General features: G+C 44.9%; 1 protein-coding gene across 1 annotated transcript in view; it reads right to left on the bottom strand.

Moving 5' to 3' along the window:
• The window catches only part of LOC136578489 (polyamine-modulated factor 1-binding protein 1-like), a 372,216-nt gene that overhangs the window by 37,546 nt on the left and 316,530 nt on the right, over nt 1-18,140 (bottom strand). Inside the window, exon 25 of the mRNA XM_066578603.1 lies at nt 1,618-1,720. Within this exon, the coding sequence (XP_066434700.1) occupies nt 1,618-1,720 (103 nt within the window). The remainder of the gene's footprint in view (nt 1-1,617; nt 1,721-18,140) is intronic.

The following is an 18,140-nucleotide window of genomic DNA, read 5'->3' as shown; positions in this document are numbered from 1 at the left end:
TTTTGTTTGGTTTAAGTAGCTCTTAGCAACAGTAAGGGTGGTTTAACACGGGATGATGTGTTTGGGTAACAGATGCCTTACAGGCGGTCCCAGAGAAAGTCGTTCTTGTGCTTTTACACAGGAATGAGCATCATTGACTGAATGGCGGCGGAGCAGGAAGAGGATCATTCCCGCCCGCCTCCATTCACAATAGGAAGGCAGTCATTCATTAGTGAACAACTTCCTGTTTACACACTACAAGACGAGAAGTGAACGACTTTCCGTCCGCTGTTCAGTCGGTGCGTGCATTTATATTGAACAATAATAGTTCAGACTCTCCCTGGATCGCGGGAGTCCGAACGATAATTGTTCTGTGTAAAAGCACCATAATTTCTGCAATGAGTCCTCTGCAAGTTCAAGAGATGCAATTTATCAGACCTTAATTAGGTAACCCCACCCTTAATAAATCACTTGTGCAAGGCACTGGAAACTAAACACACTACTAAACTATGTTTTTAAATGTAACAATATACCGTATATACTCGAGTATTAGCCGACCTGAGTATAAGCCGAGTCAACAAGTTTTACCGCAAAAAACTGGGAAAACTTATTGACTTGAGTATAAGCCGAGCTATACTCGAGTATATATTAGGTTAAAAAATGCAATACTCACCTCCCAGCCGGCGTCTGTGTACCCAGCACGATGCTCTCCCTGGTGGTGTGGGAAGCTGCTTCAGACTTCTCCCCGATGTCATCTCCCTGGCTCGGTTTTGAAATCCCCCCGTCGTCAGCGCTGTGTAACTAAGTGCTGTGATTGGATCGAGCGCCAGCCAATCACAGCCGGCGCTCGATAAACCAATCACAGCCATTCAGTGATGTCATTCACTGAATGGCTGTGAATGATCGAGCGCCAGCTGTGATTGGCTGGCGCTCGATCCAATCACAGTGCTTAGTTACACAGTGCTGACGGTGGAGGAATTTAAAACTGAGCCAGGGAGATGACAGCGGGGAGAAGTCTGAAGCAGCTTCTCGTACCACCAGGTGAAGCATTGTGCCGGGTACACTTACGCTGGCTGATAGGTGAGTATTGCGGGTTTTTTTTAGCTCACTCGAGTATAAGCCGATGGGGGCTGGGGGCTATTTCAGCACATTTTTTTGTGCTGAAACACTCGGCTTATACTTGAGTATATATGGTATGTGTTTTTAAATAACACAATTGTAATCTCCCAAAATACCCCCTCACTACAATGTGTTACCCTCTACTGAAAACAAATATAGCTACTATGTATAAGCATTAAGACCACTTAGACTTGATATAAATAACAAATTAATAAATATAAATAAGCAGAGATAAATAACCACCCGATTTTAAGTCACACACTTAAAACAACCACACTTTACATCAACCACACTTCGCCACACTCGCACAGTCACATTTTAATGTGCTCTAAGTAGCTCTCAGCAGCAGTAACTCCTCCAATGAGTCCTCTGTTTGTAAAGGAGGTGATGATCTCAATTGTTTAATTTTCTAAATTTTCTCAGTCTTCTTCCCCTTTGCTGATGTAACACAATTGGTAACAGGCACATCATTTCCTTTGTCGCACTCCTCTTTTTGTACAGTATATTTATGCAGCTTACCTTCTGGTTCAAAAAATGAATTGATGCTATATTATTCCTTAACCGAACCTGCGTGTCTTCGATCGCTGCTAGATTCTTCTCTAGTAGATTTGTGTGTTCCAACCTAATATAAAATGGAAGGCAGTGCTTACTTACATCACGCATTTCTTTATTTCTTAGCTTTACTTTTAAAAATAACTTAAATCAGCAACAACAACAGCAGAATTTACTAAATACAATCAGTGTGTGTACTCCATATCTAAAAACCGACTCTCACAATTACACTTGGGCCTATAGTATGGATTAAAGATATAGTCCGGAAACAGACAAAAAAAAAGTTTGACTTTTACTTTTCCAGAAACAGCGCCATACTTGTTCATTGGCTACTGTATATCTGGTACTACAGCTCAGCCTCAATGAAGCCTTCGTCACTAGAAGCTCTTGGACCCCAATGCAAAATCTGCAACAGGGCCCCCTACCTACCATGTGCCATTTACAATACTGTTGGCCTTTTGTGATAGAGGGGCCTTAGTGCCTTCTAAGCAAAGGCGTAACTTGAAGCTCCCGGGCCCCGATACAAAACCTGTAACAGGGCCCCCAACTATAATGCTTAACTCATAGTACTGGGTTCCCTATATGGAGAAGAGTGGCCTAATGGGCCCCCTAAGGCTCCTGGGCCAGGTGCAACTGCATCCCCTGCATCCTCTATAGTTACGCCCCTGCTTCTAAGGCTTCACGGCCAAGAGGCAATTGCTACCTATGCATCTCCTTTAGCTACGCCGGTCCATCAGGATTTTTTGCTTGGCAAAGCAAGAGTATGAAAATCCCAAAGACCTCGAAAGAACATGAGTACATGCGACCCATTGGGCAGCCTTTGGATCCATGAGATCCGTCACAGCATTATAAGCTGAAACTGCCCTACCAGTGCGAATAGAACATAACTATATGTTTCCTTGTTTTTTTTCAACAAAGATGCTATCTTTGCCGATTTTGCTTCACTTATGCATGCCAATAAAAATATTGTCATTATCATATTGGGCTCGTTTAAGTCTTCACTAAGACACCTGGTGAAACAAGCAAACAAACAAACAGACTTTATAGGAAAAGTTAAGTTTTACAGAACACAAAAACAAATTTAAGAGGCAAAGTAAGTGCATTGAATACAATATTATGTTTATTATTCCCAAATAGGTTCACGTACGATCATTACATGGTATCAAAGAGCAGTCAGAAAGGCAGACAGCATACTGACATACAGATCTGACAGCCTGTCCTTGTGATAGACACAGACTGCTTCAAAGTTCCTTGTAACTTGCCTGTGGAGTCTGTCAAGAGAGACGCTGTAACAGAATAACTCTAAGAAAGATTCAAGGGTAGCGCTAATGGCAGGATGTGTAGTACTTAAAACATCCTTGTTTGTAATAGTATGAACAAGGGCAAACATATTTGTGATTAAATATGCATTAGGTACGAAGGGCTGTGATGAATGCTGCAGACTTCTGCATATGAGCTTTTCTAACGCGCCATCAATGCATCCCATTATGTTCTTCACTACTTCTAGAGAAATGACTTCCATGGAATTAGGTAAAAGCTTGAGTCACTAAAAAGTGGAGAACTTGTGGATCTGCAATTCCGGGGACTCAATACGGATGGTAAATCAGAAGTTTAGTCAGTCCCTGCTTTAAACATGATGCAATGGACTGAGAAAAGCCAACGTGGTCTACCGGCTGATCGATCAACGGCACAGAATCCGAAAGTTAGAAACAGAGATTGATTCCATTTAATTAATTCATATTGATTACATAGTTGCTACTGAATTAAAGCGGATTTGTCACAATACTATGCTGCCCTATTTAGGAGCAGGTCTGTGCTACTTTAACAAAGAATATAGTGGGCTCACTGCATTCACGAGGACAGTGCCCCTACCACTATAGTGTTGGCCGTTGGGCATCTCCAACAGTCACTGGGGAGAAGTCTCCTGAGTTCAGAACTAGAAGTCCAATATATTGTATAACTGCTCCTATTGGACAAACACAAGAATATTTTTGTGCCATTTGGACTAATAGTAGACCAGACCTGTTCCTTTAATATGCCGCTCTTAAAGGGATTTTCTCAGGACTCAAAAAATTATTGCATAGGCTGGGAATGCTGTAAAAAAATAGATACTACTGACCTGTTAAATGGCCTCCTGTTCCAGTGCTGGAACCCCACTCCATGCCGCTACGATCTCGAACGCTACTTCAGCAGTCATGTGTGTTTCATTGTAAACATGAGCTTTAGGCCACTCCCACACATGCGCTTTTTGCCGCAATTACCGTGGCAATTTGAACATTGTGGTAATGGCGGTACAATGCTTCGCTGGATTTCAATGGAGCCCCGCAGACCTGCAATCAAACGCGTTTTTCGAACTCTGTCTACTCTATTTTGTCGCGTTTTTGCACTTTTTAACGCACCTCATCACAATGATGGGGTGTTTTAAAAAAACACTGTCAAACGCAGTATCCTGTATTAGAAAACACAGATAAAAATTGCGTGCAAACGTCACGATCAAAATCGTGGTCTTTTGCCAACCCTGTGTGTGAGAGCGGACTTAGGGCTCCTGCACACTGGCGAGAGCGATATCGGGATGTGATTGACGCCCCGATAACGCTCCTACAATCCTTCTGAAGCCCTGGATGCGAAGTGTTTCCACAGGGAAACAGCCTCTTATCCCTGCAGGGCTGAAGGAATCTCCTGCTGTGGCTGTCACTTTCATTGAATGACAGCTGAGTGCTGCCTCTGATTGGTCACAGCGCTCAGCCAATCAGAGGCAGCGTTTTCAGGAGGCAGGAATTTTTACATCTCCAGCCAGAAGAGAAGCTGAAGAAGAGTGCCGTGGACCTGCTAGAAGGCGCGCCGGAGATGACAGCGCTTATAAGGTGATGTATTATTTAATTATTTTTTTTCTACAGTTATGAACTATTTCTGGTGTAGGGCTTATATTTCATGCCCCCCCCCCCCCCCCCCGTCCCCGCGAAAATCCTCGCTGCGGGGAGTGCCCTGCCACTGTTGCCACAGCAGTAGCGGAGGATCGTGATCATCTCCCATTGATGTCAACGGGGCAGGCGCTGCTGCCGCTGGCCCCATTGCAAACAATAGCAGAGATTGCAAAAATAATGGACATGCTGCGATTTTGTTTTAACGCTGCATCGCAAGCGTTAAACCATCGCACATGTGAATAGAGCCATTAGAAGCCATCGGCTACATAATTTTTCGCAGCCTTGCAGTGCTTGGAAATCGTGTGATTTAATCGCCAGTGTGAAGCCACCCTTACTGTCAATTACTAGCTTCAGCGGTAATACTGCTATAAACATGGCCACTGAAGCCAGTGACTGGCTGCAGTGGTAATGTGACCGTTGCTGCAGCTTATAGGAGCGGAGCTTTGGGGATCGGGCAACTGCACTACATTGATAAGCCATTTAACCCCTTGAGTGGCACGCCCGGAAATTTTCCGGGACGAGCTCCACTGCCTATAGTGATATAGCCCGGAAGATTTCCTGGCTATGTATCACTATGGGAGCTGCAGAGCACAATGACACAAGCTGTGACAGTGTGCTCTGCCTGCACAGACCCAGAGAGAACAAAGCAAGGGCTTTGAAAAACCAGCAGAAGATATTGCCGATCTGCCGGCAATCTCCTGCTTTGTTTACAGGTTGCCATAGAGACCATCGGCTTGTCAGAAGCAAGCCGATGGTCTCTGTGGCAGGGTAAGCTTGGTGCTTGGCTGCCAGAGGACAGCTAGGTACCTGCTCTTACAGCAGAGATCAGAGAAAACCTCCGATCTCTGCTGTGTTAACCCTTTACATGCGGCAGTCTATGTGACTGCTGCATGTAAAGGGCTTTAACTGCAGCATGTAAAGGGCTGTCACCATCGGACCCCCGGAATGTGATCAGGGGGCCCTGATGGGTCCCTGTGGAAGTCCCCTAAAGGGACAAAAAAAAAAAAAGTAAAAAAATTATTTAAAAAAATTATAAAAACACTTGTCTCCCTTTACTTTGTAAAAAATCAAAAATAAAATCACACATGTGGTATCCATGCGTCGTAATGACCCAGAGAAGGAAGTTAATGCATTATTTAACCCCTTAATGACATGGCCCCTTTTTTTCCCCATTTCTTTTTTTCCTCCCCCCTGTTTAAAAAATCACAACTTGTCCCGCAAAAAAACAAGCCCTCATATGGCCATGTCAATGGAAAAATGAAAAAGTTATGGCTCTTGAGACGCAACTGCAAAATTAGTTGAAATTCAATGATTAGACCATTTTAAAAAACCTGCCCTGGTGGGCACGACAGGGTGGTAGGAAACCCGCCACTCAAGGGGTTAATGGGCGAGTACGGCTTACCCTTTAATTTTACATCATTCTCTAGCGATGCAGTTTTCTAGCCCTGGAAAACCCCTCTAAATAAGTTAGCATATTAAGGTGAGAGATTTGTTTTAATAACTTTGACATTAGACAAGAAAGCAAACTGGCCAAGTCCTGCAGGTGAGAAGAACACATTGTGGTGCTGGGATAAAGCCCGAATAAGCTATACAAATTCACGGCCATCTTTGCTGCTCTAAACACAGGTCTGAATCTGTCCCAAGGATTTATGGCCGGCTGCAACATCAGAGAGATCTGGTCCAGAGATAGTGAGATCTACAGGTCTCTGAACTAACATCAATTTAGGTACAATAAAACACTCACACTCTTATCTGGCCACTAATTAAGGATTTACTCTCCAAGATCATCCTGTCATCCTGTTTTTTTGGAGTCAATTAATCATGCCATGCCTCTGTTCTTTTGTGTATATAAAACCACAGAGGCATGGCATGATTAATGGACTCCAAAAAAACAGGATGATCTTGGAGAGTAAATCCTTAATTAGTGTGTATACCAGCCTGATAAAGAGTCCTAAGTAGTCTCTAAAGCTTGCTGTTAACATAATTTCTTATTTCACAGAATAGTAGAGTTGGAAGGGACCTCCAGGGTCATCGGGTCCCCCCTGCTCAGTGCAGGATTCACTAAATCATCCCAATCTTTCTGTTGGCCATTAAAATGTATCATATTTAGAAGAGTACTTTGTTTCTCTTAGGCTAGTGGCACACTGGTGTATATTCGGGCTGTGTGCTATCCACGTGATTGCACGGCCTCATAATGGCCTATGAGGCTATACACGGACACATCTTCTCACACGGAACGATGGCCTACAAGATAAAACTCATGGCATGTCCTATTCTTGTCTATTTCACAGGCCAGAAATAGGAAATGCCAATACATGCGAATACGCGGTGTCCATTTTTATCAGACAGCACCGAGGTCCGTGTATTGTCCATTGCAAGCTGCGTCCAAGTATCTTCATCCAATTCCCAGTTATGTTAGTGTGCCACTAGCTTTACCGAAAGCAAAAATATTCTAAGCTAGATACAAAACTGACAAAACTAATGGAACCTATATACATATATACTAAGGGAACCTATATACATATAATAGTTACTTAAAGGGGTTGCACAGGATTAGAAAACAGGCTCTGTTCATGTCTGGCATTACAGCTCAGCCTAAGGGCTCCTTCCCATGGACAGATTTTACGTATTAAGCGGCGGAAATCTGCTGCGTTGCCCGCAGCTATTAGGTTCTACTGAACCTAATAGCACAATGCTTACGGTGCGGAATTGCAAGGCGGAATTCCGCACCGTAAAATCACCCGTCCTCACCCGCGGCATGCTCTATTTGCCGCGGGTGTACGCGTGGACGGCTTCCATTGCAGTCAATGAAAGCCGTCAGTCACGCTATCTTCCACTATAGCACAGCGGAAGATAGCGTGAAACTGCTTCCCCGTCTACCGCCAGCCACGTCATATGACACGGCCGGCGCGTCATGTGACGCTGTGGGCGTGTCACATGTCGCGGCCGGCGCGTCACACACTCTATTGCGCATGCGCGCCGAAGCGTCATGCGGGACATAGGACGCCGGATCCGAAGGTAAGTATTGGGGTCTCTGGGGGGGCCCACGCATAAGAAAAGCTGGTTTGAAAAGATACATAATCTGCATGTTGCGTGCGTATCTGCATATTACTGTACTCGCTGTGTGTTGCGCACGTGGCACATCCTTTCCGTGGATTTATGGCAGGCGTGTTCTTTTCCCTGTGTTTTCAGCAGTGTCACACCCTTTGCGTATTTTTGCACCTCCCATAAACTTCTATGGGACTTTTGCTGCACAAAACACAAGAAAACAGAGCAAGTCCTACTTATTCCTCTGCGTGCGAAATGCGTGAGAAAACACGCTCATGAGAATAAACCCAGTCAATGGCTTCTATTCTTTGTGTTTAGCGCGTGCCGATTTCACGCGTGCAAATACTTGTCCAAACACGGTCGTGTGAAGAAGCCCTTGGGGCTCACTTACACGGGTGTATTTTTCACGCATGTAAAATGTACAGTTCACGGCAATTATGCATGTAACATATATATCTGCTGCGTCTGATAAAACCCCGTAGCCTATATTGGTGTGTATTACACACATAGAGGGCCTTGTGTGGCACAGAGAGTTAAGGCAGCAGAAATGCAGTCCTAAGCTCTCGCTTACGACCTGAAGGTTGCGGGTTCAATCCACGTGTGGTTCAGGTAGCCGACTCAGCCTTCCATCCTTCCGTGGTCAGTAAAATGAGTAATTGTGGGTAAGCTGGGGGGTGTAAAAGATGACTAGGGAAAGCAATGGCAAACCACCCTACAAAAAAGTCATGTTTTGACATCACCCAAGGAGCCAGTCATGACTCGGTGCTTGCACTAGGAAACTTTACCATTTCGCACGTAATATGCACTAAAAAGGACATGCTGTTTTTTTATGCGCGTGCAAAAAAAAACAAAACTGTGCGCGGCCCAATAGAAATCAATGGGCTTTTAGCACCGCGTTTTACGCAACAGAGATGAGATACCAGGCACAAGCCATAGACCAGATGAATCTGCAGCGTGGCCAGTACTTACTCGCTGTATATACCCATCCCTTCTGTGGACTGTATACATACATTCATCTCCTATGTGAATACCTGTATGAACAAGAAGAGTCCCAGAGATGACAATTTAACCTCTTCAGCACTTTATGCCTCGCTAATAAGCTTTCCCTTATGATATAAATGTTACTCACGGAAACAAAAAAAAAAAATGAATCCGTGAGGTCAAATAAATTTCTTCTTATTAGAAATTGACATGAAATCCGGCGGACCACCGAACATTTTACACGTTCAAAAAAAAACCCAGCATTTCAAAGAGAAAAAAAAAAAAAATCTGCAGCAATTTTGATGTTTGAAGAGCTGAATATGAGCTACATCATGGTTGTGGAGATGCATTGGTAAATAACTCTCCTTGCTGGAGATGTAATTACGGGTTTCTAAAAGCTGATCCTTTTTGAATGCATTTTTTTCATTGTGACTGGCACTAATCAATAGCACGAGCGGATTTTTTTTCAGCTACAGGAAATCGTATATGACAATGGCTCGTTCTCCAGCACGCTTCTTAAAAAATCTCTTTCTTCAGAAATATATATTGATGTATTACATGGAGCCGTTTCTCTTCCCGGTGAAACAAAAGCAGGCTTTGCCGTCTAATGTCAGCCTGAATTTCTCGAATGCATCTTTTGCGTAAAATCAGGGAAATCTCTGTGAGTCATTACCATAAGTGGCACTATAAAAGCTGATCTCCATACATGCCAATCAAATCTACTACTAATATGCAAAGCGAGGCAACGGCGGCTCATAAAGGCTCATCTTGGCCCGAACTATTGCAGCGACTATTTATGGGTCACGCAGCGGCCTTTTACTGAATCGAGAACCAAAGTATATTAAAAAAGGCCATGGAAGCGCCGTTCTTCATCAGTATCGATGGTTTCTATGGAAGCGCCATGTGGCAGTGGGGTTTCGTGCACCCTCGTTGGAACCGTGAGAACTGCTGTCAACCGATATTGTATATGGCATTTTAATGTTGTTCTAATGATCAGGAAGGAACAGCCATTAAATTTACATTAGCGAAATAACTTATTCAATGGCATTTTTGCAGCATTTACTAAAAATCCAAATAATTCATCATATTTGCAAGTGTGAGTAAAAAAAAAAAAAAAGATACGAACACAAAATGTTATTTCTCGGTGTTCGTTAGTCGCGTGTTGATGAAGGGTACGTTTACGTGTAGCGGAATTGGTGTGGATTTTTGCAGCCCTAAACTGCCTCGAAAACCATTGGTGCAGATTTTGAAGTCGTTCCGCAACAGACTTCACACCTTTGTTTGAAAGAGTGAAATCTGCTACAGATTTGCATTAAAAAAAGAAAAAGCATCAAAATCTACCCCAAATGGTGCGGATTCTGATGCGCTTCCACATCAAAAATCCGCAGGGTACAATATATTGCAAGGCAGGTACAAGCTGCTGTATCTTTCTGTTGAAATAATTGTTTTATTTTATAGTACCGTTTGTTTACGAGGAAGTGGGGACAGAGCTAGGATGGAGAAGTGGGGGAGCGCAGCGGGTAGCTAAGCTGCAAACGGGGGTAAAGGGAGTTGCTTCTAAGTTGTGCTATAGCAGTGTTCCCCAACTCCAGTCCTCATGGCCCCCAACAAGTCATGTTTTCAGGATATCCTCAGTGTTGCATAGTTGATGTCATTATTGTCAGTGCCTCACACATTGCCACAGGGGTTGTTACTATAGGCTATCCTGAAAACATAACCTGTTGGTGGTCCCTGAGGAATAGTGTTGGGGACCCCGGTGCTATAGGACCATAGCATTCGTTCTATGGACAGTGGCCTCTGTTGTACAGGGAGACGATTAGTGGGGTCCGAAGTATGGAGCTCCTCGATTAATGGGGTCAGAAGTATGGAGCTCCGCGATTAGTGGGGTCAGAAGTATGGAGCTCCGCGATTAGTGGGGTCAGAAGTATGGAGCTCCGCGATTAGTGGGGTCAGAAGTATGGAGCTCCTCAATTAGTGGGGTCAGAAGTATGGAGCTCTGCGATTAGTGGGGTCAGAAGTATGGAGCTCCTCGATTAGTGGGGATTGAAGTATGGAGCTCCTCGATTAGTGGGGTTAGAAGTATGGAGCTCCTCTGTTCCCTCCTCTCTGAAGTAGTGGGCATGAATACAAACCAACCCCAGTTAACCAGGTGCAGGACTGTTGCAGGTATTCAGTATCAACGGGCCTAAAACCAGTTTGTTCTGTTTATTATTTCATCCTGGACAACCAGGCATAAGGACTATAGAATGCCATGTAAATGGACACAGTTCCCGTTTTGATACCGTTGCTTGTTGAAAACAAAACGGTTTTATACATTCTGTAATGACAACTCCCACTGGTTATAGGACCTACTACCGGACCCTCCATTGTGTGCCAAACAATAGGGAGGATTTTTACACAAGCCTCTCACAGGACCTGGTGTGGCCAGAACCCAGACAGGAGTCCCTATTATCACAGATGCTGGTTTATGAGTAGAAGGAAATTATGACCTCCATGGTAGAGCCCGACTTAGTCCTGCTTTCGACAGAAACCAACTGGCCAGCTGTATAACCAGGAGAGTGCAGAATCCTCTGCCTGCGGTTCTTTGCAGTGTGAACGTACCCTATGGGAAGTTTGTGAATAAAGATGAATGTCAATACTGATGACACTCTATATCAAGGGGTTATTCGGGCAGGCAATCAATATTTCATTGATGGGGATCTGCCACCCTCAACCCCCACAATCAGATAATCAAAGAGACAGCGGCACTCATTTGAACGCTGTGACTGCTTCAATGTTCATATTTGAGTAAGATTCTATAAGTACTAAAAACAAACACTTTTTATTATGACCCTTCTGAGTGCTGCAGGCTTGTTACTTTAATGAAGAACGATATAAGTTTAGCACCGTGTTAGCCAGTAGAGCAAAATGTTAATTGTTCTCAGTAACAGAAATCAAATAATTTTGTAGATATGATGCCTTTTAATGGCTAACAAAAATACGTGATGTTAGTGCGAGCTTTCCAACCTCTCAGGGTTCTTCCTCAGGCTAAATGAAATATATCCGAAGAGGCATATATATGAAAAGGCACAGATAGGGTGTGATTAATTTGCACTTTAAAAAATACCAGAACAGGATGAGTGGAGTAAATACTTAATTAGTCCACTGATAAGGAATGTGAAAGCCTTATGGTCTCTAAATTGGAGTTAGGGGGTCACCTGGCCAGCGGTGTTATCTCTGCTCCAGAAATCTCATACTCTCCATTGATGCAAAAAAATCCCTGTGAGGTTCATTCGGTTCAATCAGCTGATTGCCAGGGATCCAAGGTGGCGGACCTCCACGGATCGGATATCGATGGCCTGTCCTGAGGAAAGGTCACCAATTTCTAAAACCCAGATAACGCCTTTAAGTTTGTTTTCTCTCCCCAATCCATTCTGAATAGTCGCCTCTGTGGCATTGTAACCACAGAACATGGTTCACACAAGACAGATTTGTTGCAGACATTTCTGCATCTGTCCAATACATCAGAATATGGCTTGCTGTACTCTGAAGCATGGCTGGTTGATTGGTTGCAGTGGTCACAGGTCCCTGTCTTCGGTGACATCATTACTGGCTCGCTGCAGCAAGAAGTGGAGAGCAGTGGGAAATTGGGCACTGAAAGAACAGACGTGTCGGGAATCAGTTGAGGTAATTAAGGGTTTTTTGCTTTCCTCTGGATTGACAAGGCGGGGGGGGGGGGGGGGGCAGAAGCCGGCTGAACTAGATGGACATTGACTTCATTCAGCCTAACATACTATGTTACTATGGCTTCTTTTACATTTGTGCAGCCTGGTGAGCAGATTTCCAATAACTTTTTTTCCCTGGATAACCTCTTTAATGTAGTGCTGTCTTGACTGGTTGCTGCGGGTAGTCAGCATGTTATCTGTCAGGTCCCGTAAGCTGCCAGGCTGTGGGTAGCAGGGTATACTGACAGACATACTGATTTACTGGCATTAACAATCTTACTTAGAACTTCTCTGCTTCTGCCCTGGCTGACCCTCACTACACAGGCAAACAGGATCTCATTATTAACCCTTTTTGGGACCCACCAATTGCTTGCATTTTTTAAACACCAGCTGAATTGATAAAGGGGTTTATCCCCGAAACGCGTTTTCTTACGCTGATCACGTACTTTATTAAATAAACGTAGAAGTTTTCCACACCTTTGGTCCCGTCCTACCTGCTTTAACCTGGAGTGTTGCGCCTTCTCCACTGCCAGTTTTTAGTCCTATTCTCTCTGAGTGCCGACCTGTGGGCTCTGCCTCCCCACCTCACTCCTCTTCTCTCCCTCTCTCCTCCTCCCACAACCACACACACTCGGCCGCACCAAGCACGCGGCTGGCAGTGTGACCGGACGGTAATGCACTCAATGTGCATCTTGTATATGGTGGGGCCTCTGGGCACCCTCAGTGCAGGGGCCCGGTCACAATTGCGACCCCTAGCGGTACCCAACTGTATGGGACCATCTGGAATGCCAACTTTGACAGCCTACGAGTTTGAACGATCTAGAGTTTCAGTCACAGCAAATCTGGAGCGATATGCTGCAGGATACCATACAGAACCTGTATGCCTCCATGCCCGCCCGTATCACATCATGTATCCAAGCTAGAGGCGGTACAACAGGGTTACTAGAGCCTCCAAGCCCACCTGCATCACATCTTGTATCCAAGCTAGAGGTGGTACAACAGGGTACTAGAGCCTCCATGCCTGCCAGTATCACATCTTGTATCCAAGCTAGAGGTGGTACAACAGGGTACTAGAGCCTCCATGCCTGCCAGTATCACATCTTGTATCCAAGCTAGAAGTGGTACAACAGGGTTACTAGAGCCTCCAAGCCCACCTGCATCACATCTTGTATCCAAGCTAGAGGTGGTACAACAGGGTACTAGAGCCTCCATGCCTGCCAGTATCACATCTTGTATCCAAGCTAGAAGTGGTACAACAGGGTAATAGAGCCTCCATGCCCTCCCATATCACATCTTGTATCCAAGCTAAAGGCAGTACAACAGGGTACTAGAGCCTCCGTGCCCACCTGTATCACATCTTGTATCCAAGCTAGAGGTGGTACAACACGGTAATAAAGCCTCCATGCCCGCCTGCATCACATCTTGTATCCAAGCTAGAGGCGGTGCAACAGGGCACTAGAGCCTCCATGTCTGCCCGTATCACATCTTGTATCCAAGCTAGAGGCGGTACAACAGGGTACTAGAGCCTCCATGCTCACCTGCATCACATCTTGTATCCAAGCTAGAGGCAGTGCCACAGGGCACTAGAGCCTCCATGCCCACCTGTATCACATCTTGTATCCAAGCTAGAGGCGGTACAACAGGGTACTAGAGCCTCCATGCCTGCCAGTATCAAATCTTGTATCCAAGCTAGAAGTGGTACAACAGGGTAATAGAGCCACCATGCCCTCCCATATCACATCTTGTATCCAAGCTAAAGGCAGTACAACAGAGTACTAGAGCCTCCGTGCCCACCTGTATCACATCTTGTATCCAAGCTAGAGGTGGTACAACATGGTACTAAAGCCTCCATGCCCACCTGCATCACATCTTGTATCCAAGCTAGAGGTGGTGCAACAGGGCACTAGAGCCTCCATGTCTGCCCGTATCACATCTTGTATCCAAGCTAGAGGCGGTACAACAGGGTACTAGAGCCTCCATGCTCACCTGCATCACATCTTGTATCCAAGCTAGAGGTGGTACAACAGGGTACTAGAGCCTCCATGCCTGCCAGTATCACATCTTGTATCCAAGCTAGAAGTGGTACAACAGGGTAATAGAGCCTCCATGCCCTCCCATATCACATCTTGTATCCAAGCTAAAGGCAGTACAACAGGGTACTAGAGCCTCCGTGCCCACCTGTATCACATCTTGTATCCAAGCTAGAGGTGGTACAACACGGTAATAAAGCCTCCATGCCCGCCTGCATCACATCTTGTATCCAAGCTAGAGGCGGTGCAACAGGGCACTAGAGCCTCCATGTCTGCCCGTATCACATCTTGAATCCAAGCTAGAGGCGGTACAACAGGGTACTAGAGCCTCCATGCTCACCTGCATCACATCTTGTATCCAAGCTAGAGGCAGTGCCACAGGGCACTAGAGCCTCCATGCCCACCTGTATCACATCTTGTATCCAAGCTAGAGGCGGTACAACAGGGTACTAGAGCCTCCATGCCTGCCAGTATCACATCTTGTATCCAAGCTAGAAGTGGTACAACAGGGTAATAGAGCCACCATGCCCTCCCATATCACATCTTGTATCCAAGCTAAAGGCAGTGCAACAGAGTACTAGAGCCTCCGTGCCCACCTGTATCACATCTTGTATCCAAGCTAGAGGTGGTACAACATGGTACTAAAGCCTCCATGCCCACCTGCATCACATCTTGTATCCAAGCTAGAGGTGGTGCAACAGGGCACTAGAGCCTCCATGTCTGCCCGTATCACATCTTGTATCCAAGCTAGAGGCGGTACAACAGGGTACTAGAGCCTCCATGCTCACCTGCATCACATCTTGTATCCAAGCTAGAGGCAGTGCAACAGGGCACTAGAGCCTCCATGCCCACCTGTATCACATCTTGTATCCAAGCTAGAGGCGGTACAACAGGGTACTAGAGCCTCCATGCCCACCCATATCACCCTGTTGTACCACCTCTAGCTTGGATACAAGATGTGATGCAGGTGGGCTTGGAGGCTCTAGTAACCCTGTTGTACCACTTCTAGCTTGGATATGGGTGGGCATGGAGGCTCTAGTACCCATATCACATCTTGTATCCAAGCTAGAGGCGGTACAACAGGGTACTAGAGCCTCCATGCCCGCCTGTATCACATCTTGTATCCAAGCTAGAGGCAGTGCAACAGGGCACTAGAGCCTCCATGCCCGCCTGTATCACATCTTGTATCCAAGCTAGAGGCGGTACAACAGGGTACTAGAGCCTCCAAGCCCACCTGTATCACATCTTGTATCCAAGTTAGAGGCGGCCCAAAAGGGCACTAGAGCCTCCCTTCAAGTGTTCAGTTTTCCACAATTAATTATCCTTTTTTCTGATCTTTTAGTCCCTTGCTTATATCAATGTTACAATCACACAGAGAAAGTTTCATTTGATTCCAACAACTTCTAGGGGAGGGATTGTTTTTGGTGTAATAAGCTATCGATTCACTGTAAGCACACAGAAAGTTGCTGCTCAACCAAGCGGTGGCCACATATGACTGTGAAGATCCCTCAGTGAAAAGCAGGTCTTAGAAGCAATATGATTTTTTGATATGCCTAAATGAAACTGAAGAACTTGTTTAACCTTCAGTATGTAGAGTTAGCAGTTCTCGCTGTTTGGGCAGATGTTATTTCCTACAGCTTATTATTCATGTTGTTAGGAAAGGTGACGGAAAGCCGTTATACTGTGAGGAATACACTGAATTCTATGAATGTGTTAAACCAAGATAAATAGTTGTATTTTATTTTTGGACCCAGGTATTTGAGCGCGCTGCTCATTACCGATGCAACAGTCAGCCCCGCGGAGCACAGTGTCAGGCCGATTTAATTTCTACGACACCTGGCACACTGAATGACTGGTGACAACAAAAATGAATAATTGCTGCATGATTCTTGCTGCAGCCTGCCTTATTACTGTAACTGTAAGGGGAGAAAGGGCAAACACAATGTGGAATATGACATGTGGCCCAGGAGCATTTATCTGACTCTACCAGAGACTTCCCGACCTTTCACATACAGTGCGCCTCTAATAATTGCTAGTTCTCCCCTCTGCCTCCATTTCTCTGCTCCGTACAACTAGGGAACACAAAAAGGAAACATTTATGTCTTGTTTTATCTCTACCAGCAAATATTTTATGAATAAATAAATATTAACCAGACATCTTATCAACAGTGACATTAATCCCTTAATGTTCCTGTTGCGGCCGAGCCGGACGAGAGCAAATATATTGCTTTATTCAAACTGGACGTAATTAAAGTGTCCTTAAAGGACGAATATACGCTCCAAGTACAAATGTGGATAACACAAGATATATATAACAAAATGTAAAATTGGGGGAAATAAGGGAATATATCCCTAACCTACTAATGTAGGAGAGCCCTACTCAACAGCGGGTCAACCATCCTGATGAGGGCAACCCTATGACCAAATCCCAAATGGGGCAATCCTAACTTTTCCGAGATGGTGACAGGAACTATGCAAAAGCTAGATGTAATACCAACTGAATTACAATAGAGAAAAGAGGTTATAACACCCCAGATAAAGTGGGGCTGGCTCTCCTTACCGCTCCTTGCCGGCACCCGAATCTTTCCTTCCGAGTGGGTAGGTACTCGCTAAGGGCAATGCTCGCTCGAGTCAATTGCCCTTAGTGAGTATGCTCGCTCATCTCTAATTAGGAACCCAAATTGGCCTTGGGAAAAATCTACAAAGTGGCCTCATGTTGTAGGTGGGCCAAAATCAGCAGCAAGTGGGACAAACACATTGAGGCAGGGGCCAGCAAACCTCCAGCCACAGCCATGCTGGGCGTAAGAGGGGACACGCCTATGTAGCATTCTAAGTGTGCCGCAGCATGTTTTCTACGAAGCAAAGAAAACATACCCCACCGATACTGAGGCTGGGAATTGTCGGCAGCAATCATGTGACATGACTGGAAGGAAGTCATCCAGGGACAGGAGCGACGTAGATCGCAGCGGGTGAGTATAAGCAGTTATTTTATTCAAAAGTCTACACACTGATCCCAAGACCAGACTGGCCCAGATGGAGTCCAGGGCCAATCTGCCCTTGAGCCCACCAATAAATGTTTTGCAACATCCTTAACGGATGGGAATATCCATCTAAGCCCACTCTGTATGTCAAATATACAGTAGATCAATGTCTTCCATTTCAATTTAGTGAGCAAGCTTAGCGGGGCGGACCACAGATGTGCACAAAGGAATGTCAATTGTTTACTAATTAAATATATTAACGCATTTTGTAGTAATGTCAGTGTCTGCATAGCCGTTGTCATAAAACGAGATTCTTAAATGTTTACAGAAGCTTGCCTGTGATCAGCGGGTGCCCTCCAAGCACTGCAATACTTCATGTTTCAACAAACACAGTGTGTGCCCAAAATGTGCCTATAGACAATTTACTTGAAAAATGCAGCCCTCTTATTGAGATCTGAATCCACAGCCCCTGTGTGTCACGGTTTGATTGTTCCTAGTAACATTATTAAACTATCATTCAAAGAAACAGACAAAGATAGATATATCAGACGTACTCCACGGGGAGGCAGAGTTCGGAGCACTGGCTACTGCTAAATTACAACTCCCATCATTCTGCAAAGTCCCCGAAACAAAGTTTAATAAACATGCATTTCACATGAGAAGAGTGCTTAAGTATATAACATCTATTTATTCTATGCTTCTTGATTAAATTGTCAATTTAAATAGAAATAATCCAGAACAGATATGATAAAGTTATGGGTAGAATTTGCAGCAGAATCCTCAAGTCAACCCGCATGTTAATGCATGAAGATTTACATTACA

The sequence above is a fragment of the Eleutherodactylus coqui genome, chromosome 9 (genome assembly GCF_035609145.1).
Source record: "Eleutherodactylus coqui strain aEleCoq1 chromosome 9, aEleCoq1.hap1, whole genome shotgun sequence".
Classification (NCBI taxonomy): domain Eukaryota; kingdom Metazoa; phylum Chordata; class Amphibia; order Anura; family Eleutherodactylidae; genus Eleutherodactylus; species Eleutherodactylus coqui.
The sequence above is the reverse complement of the archived record's forward strand: the minus strand, read 5'-3'. Positions and strand labels throughout refer to the sequence as shown.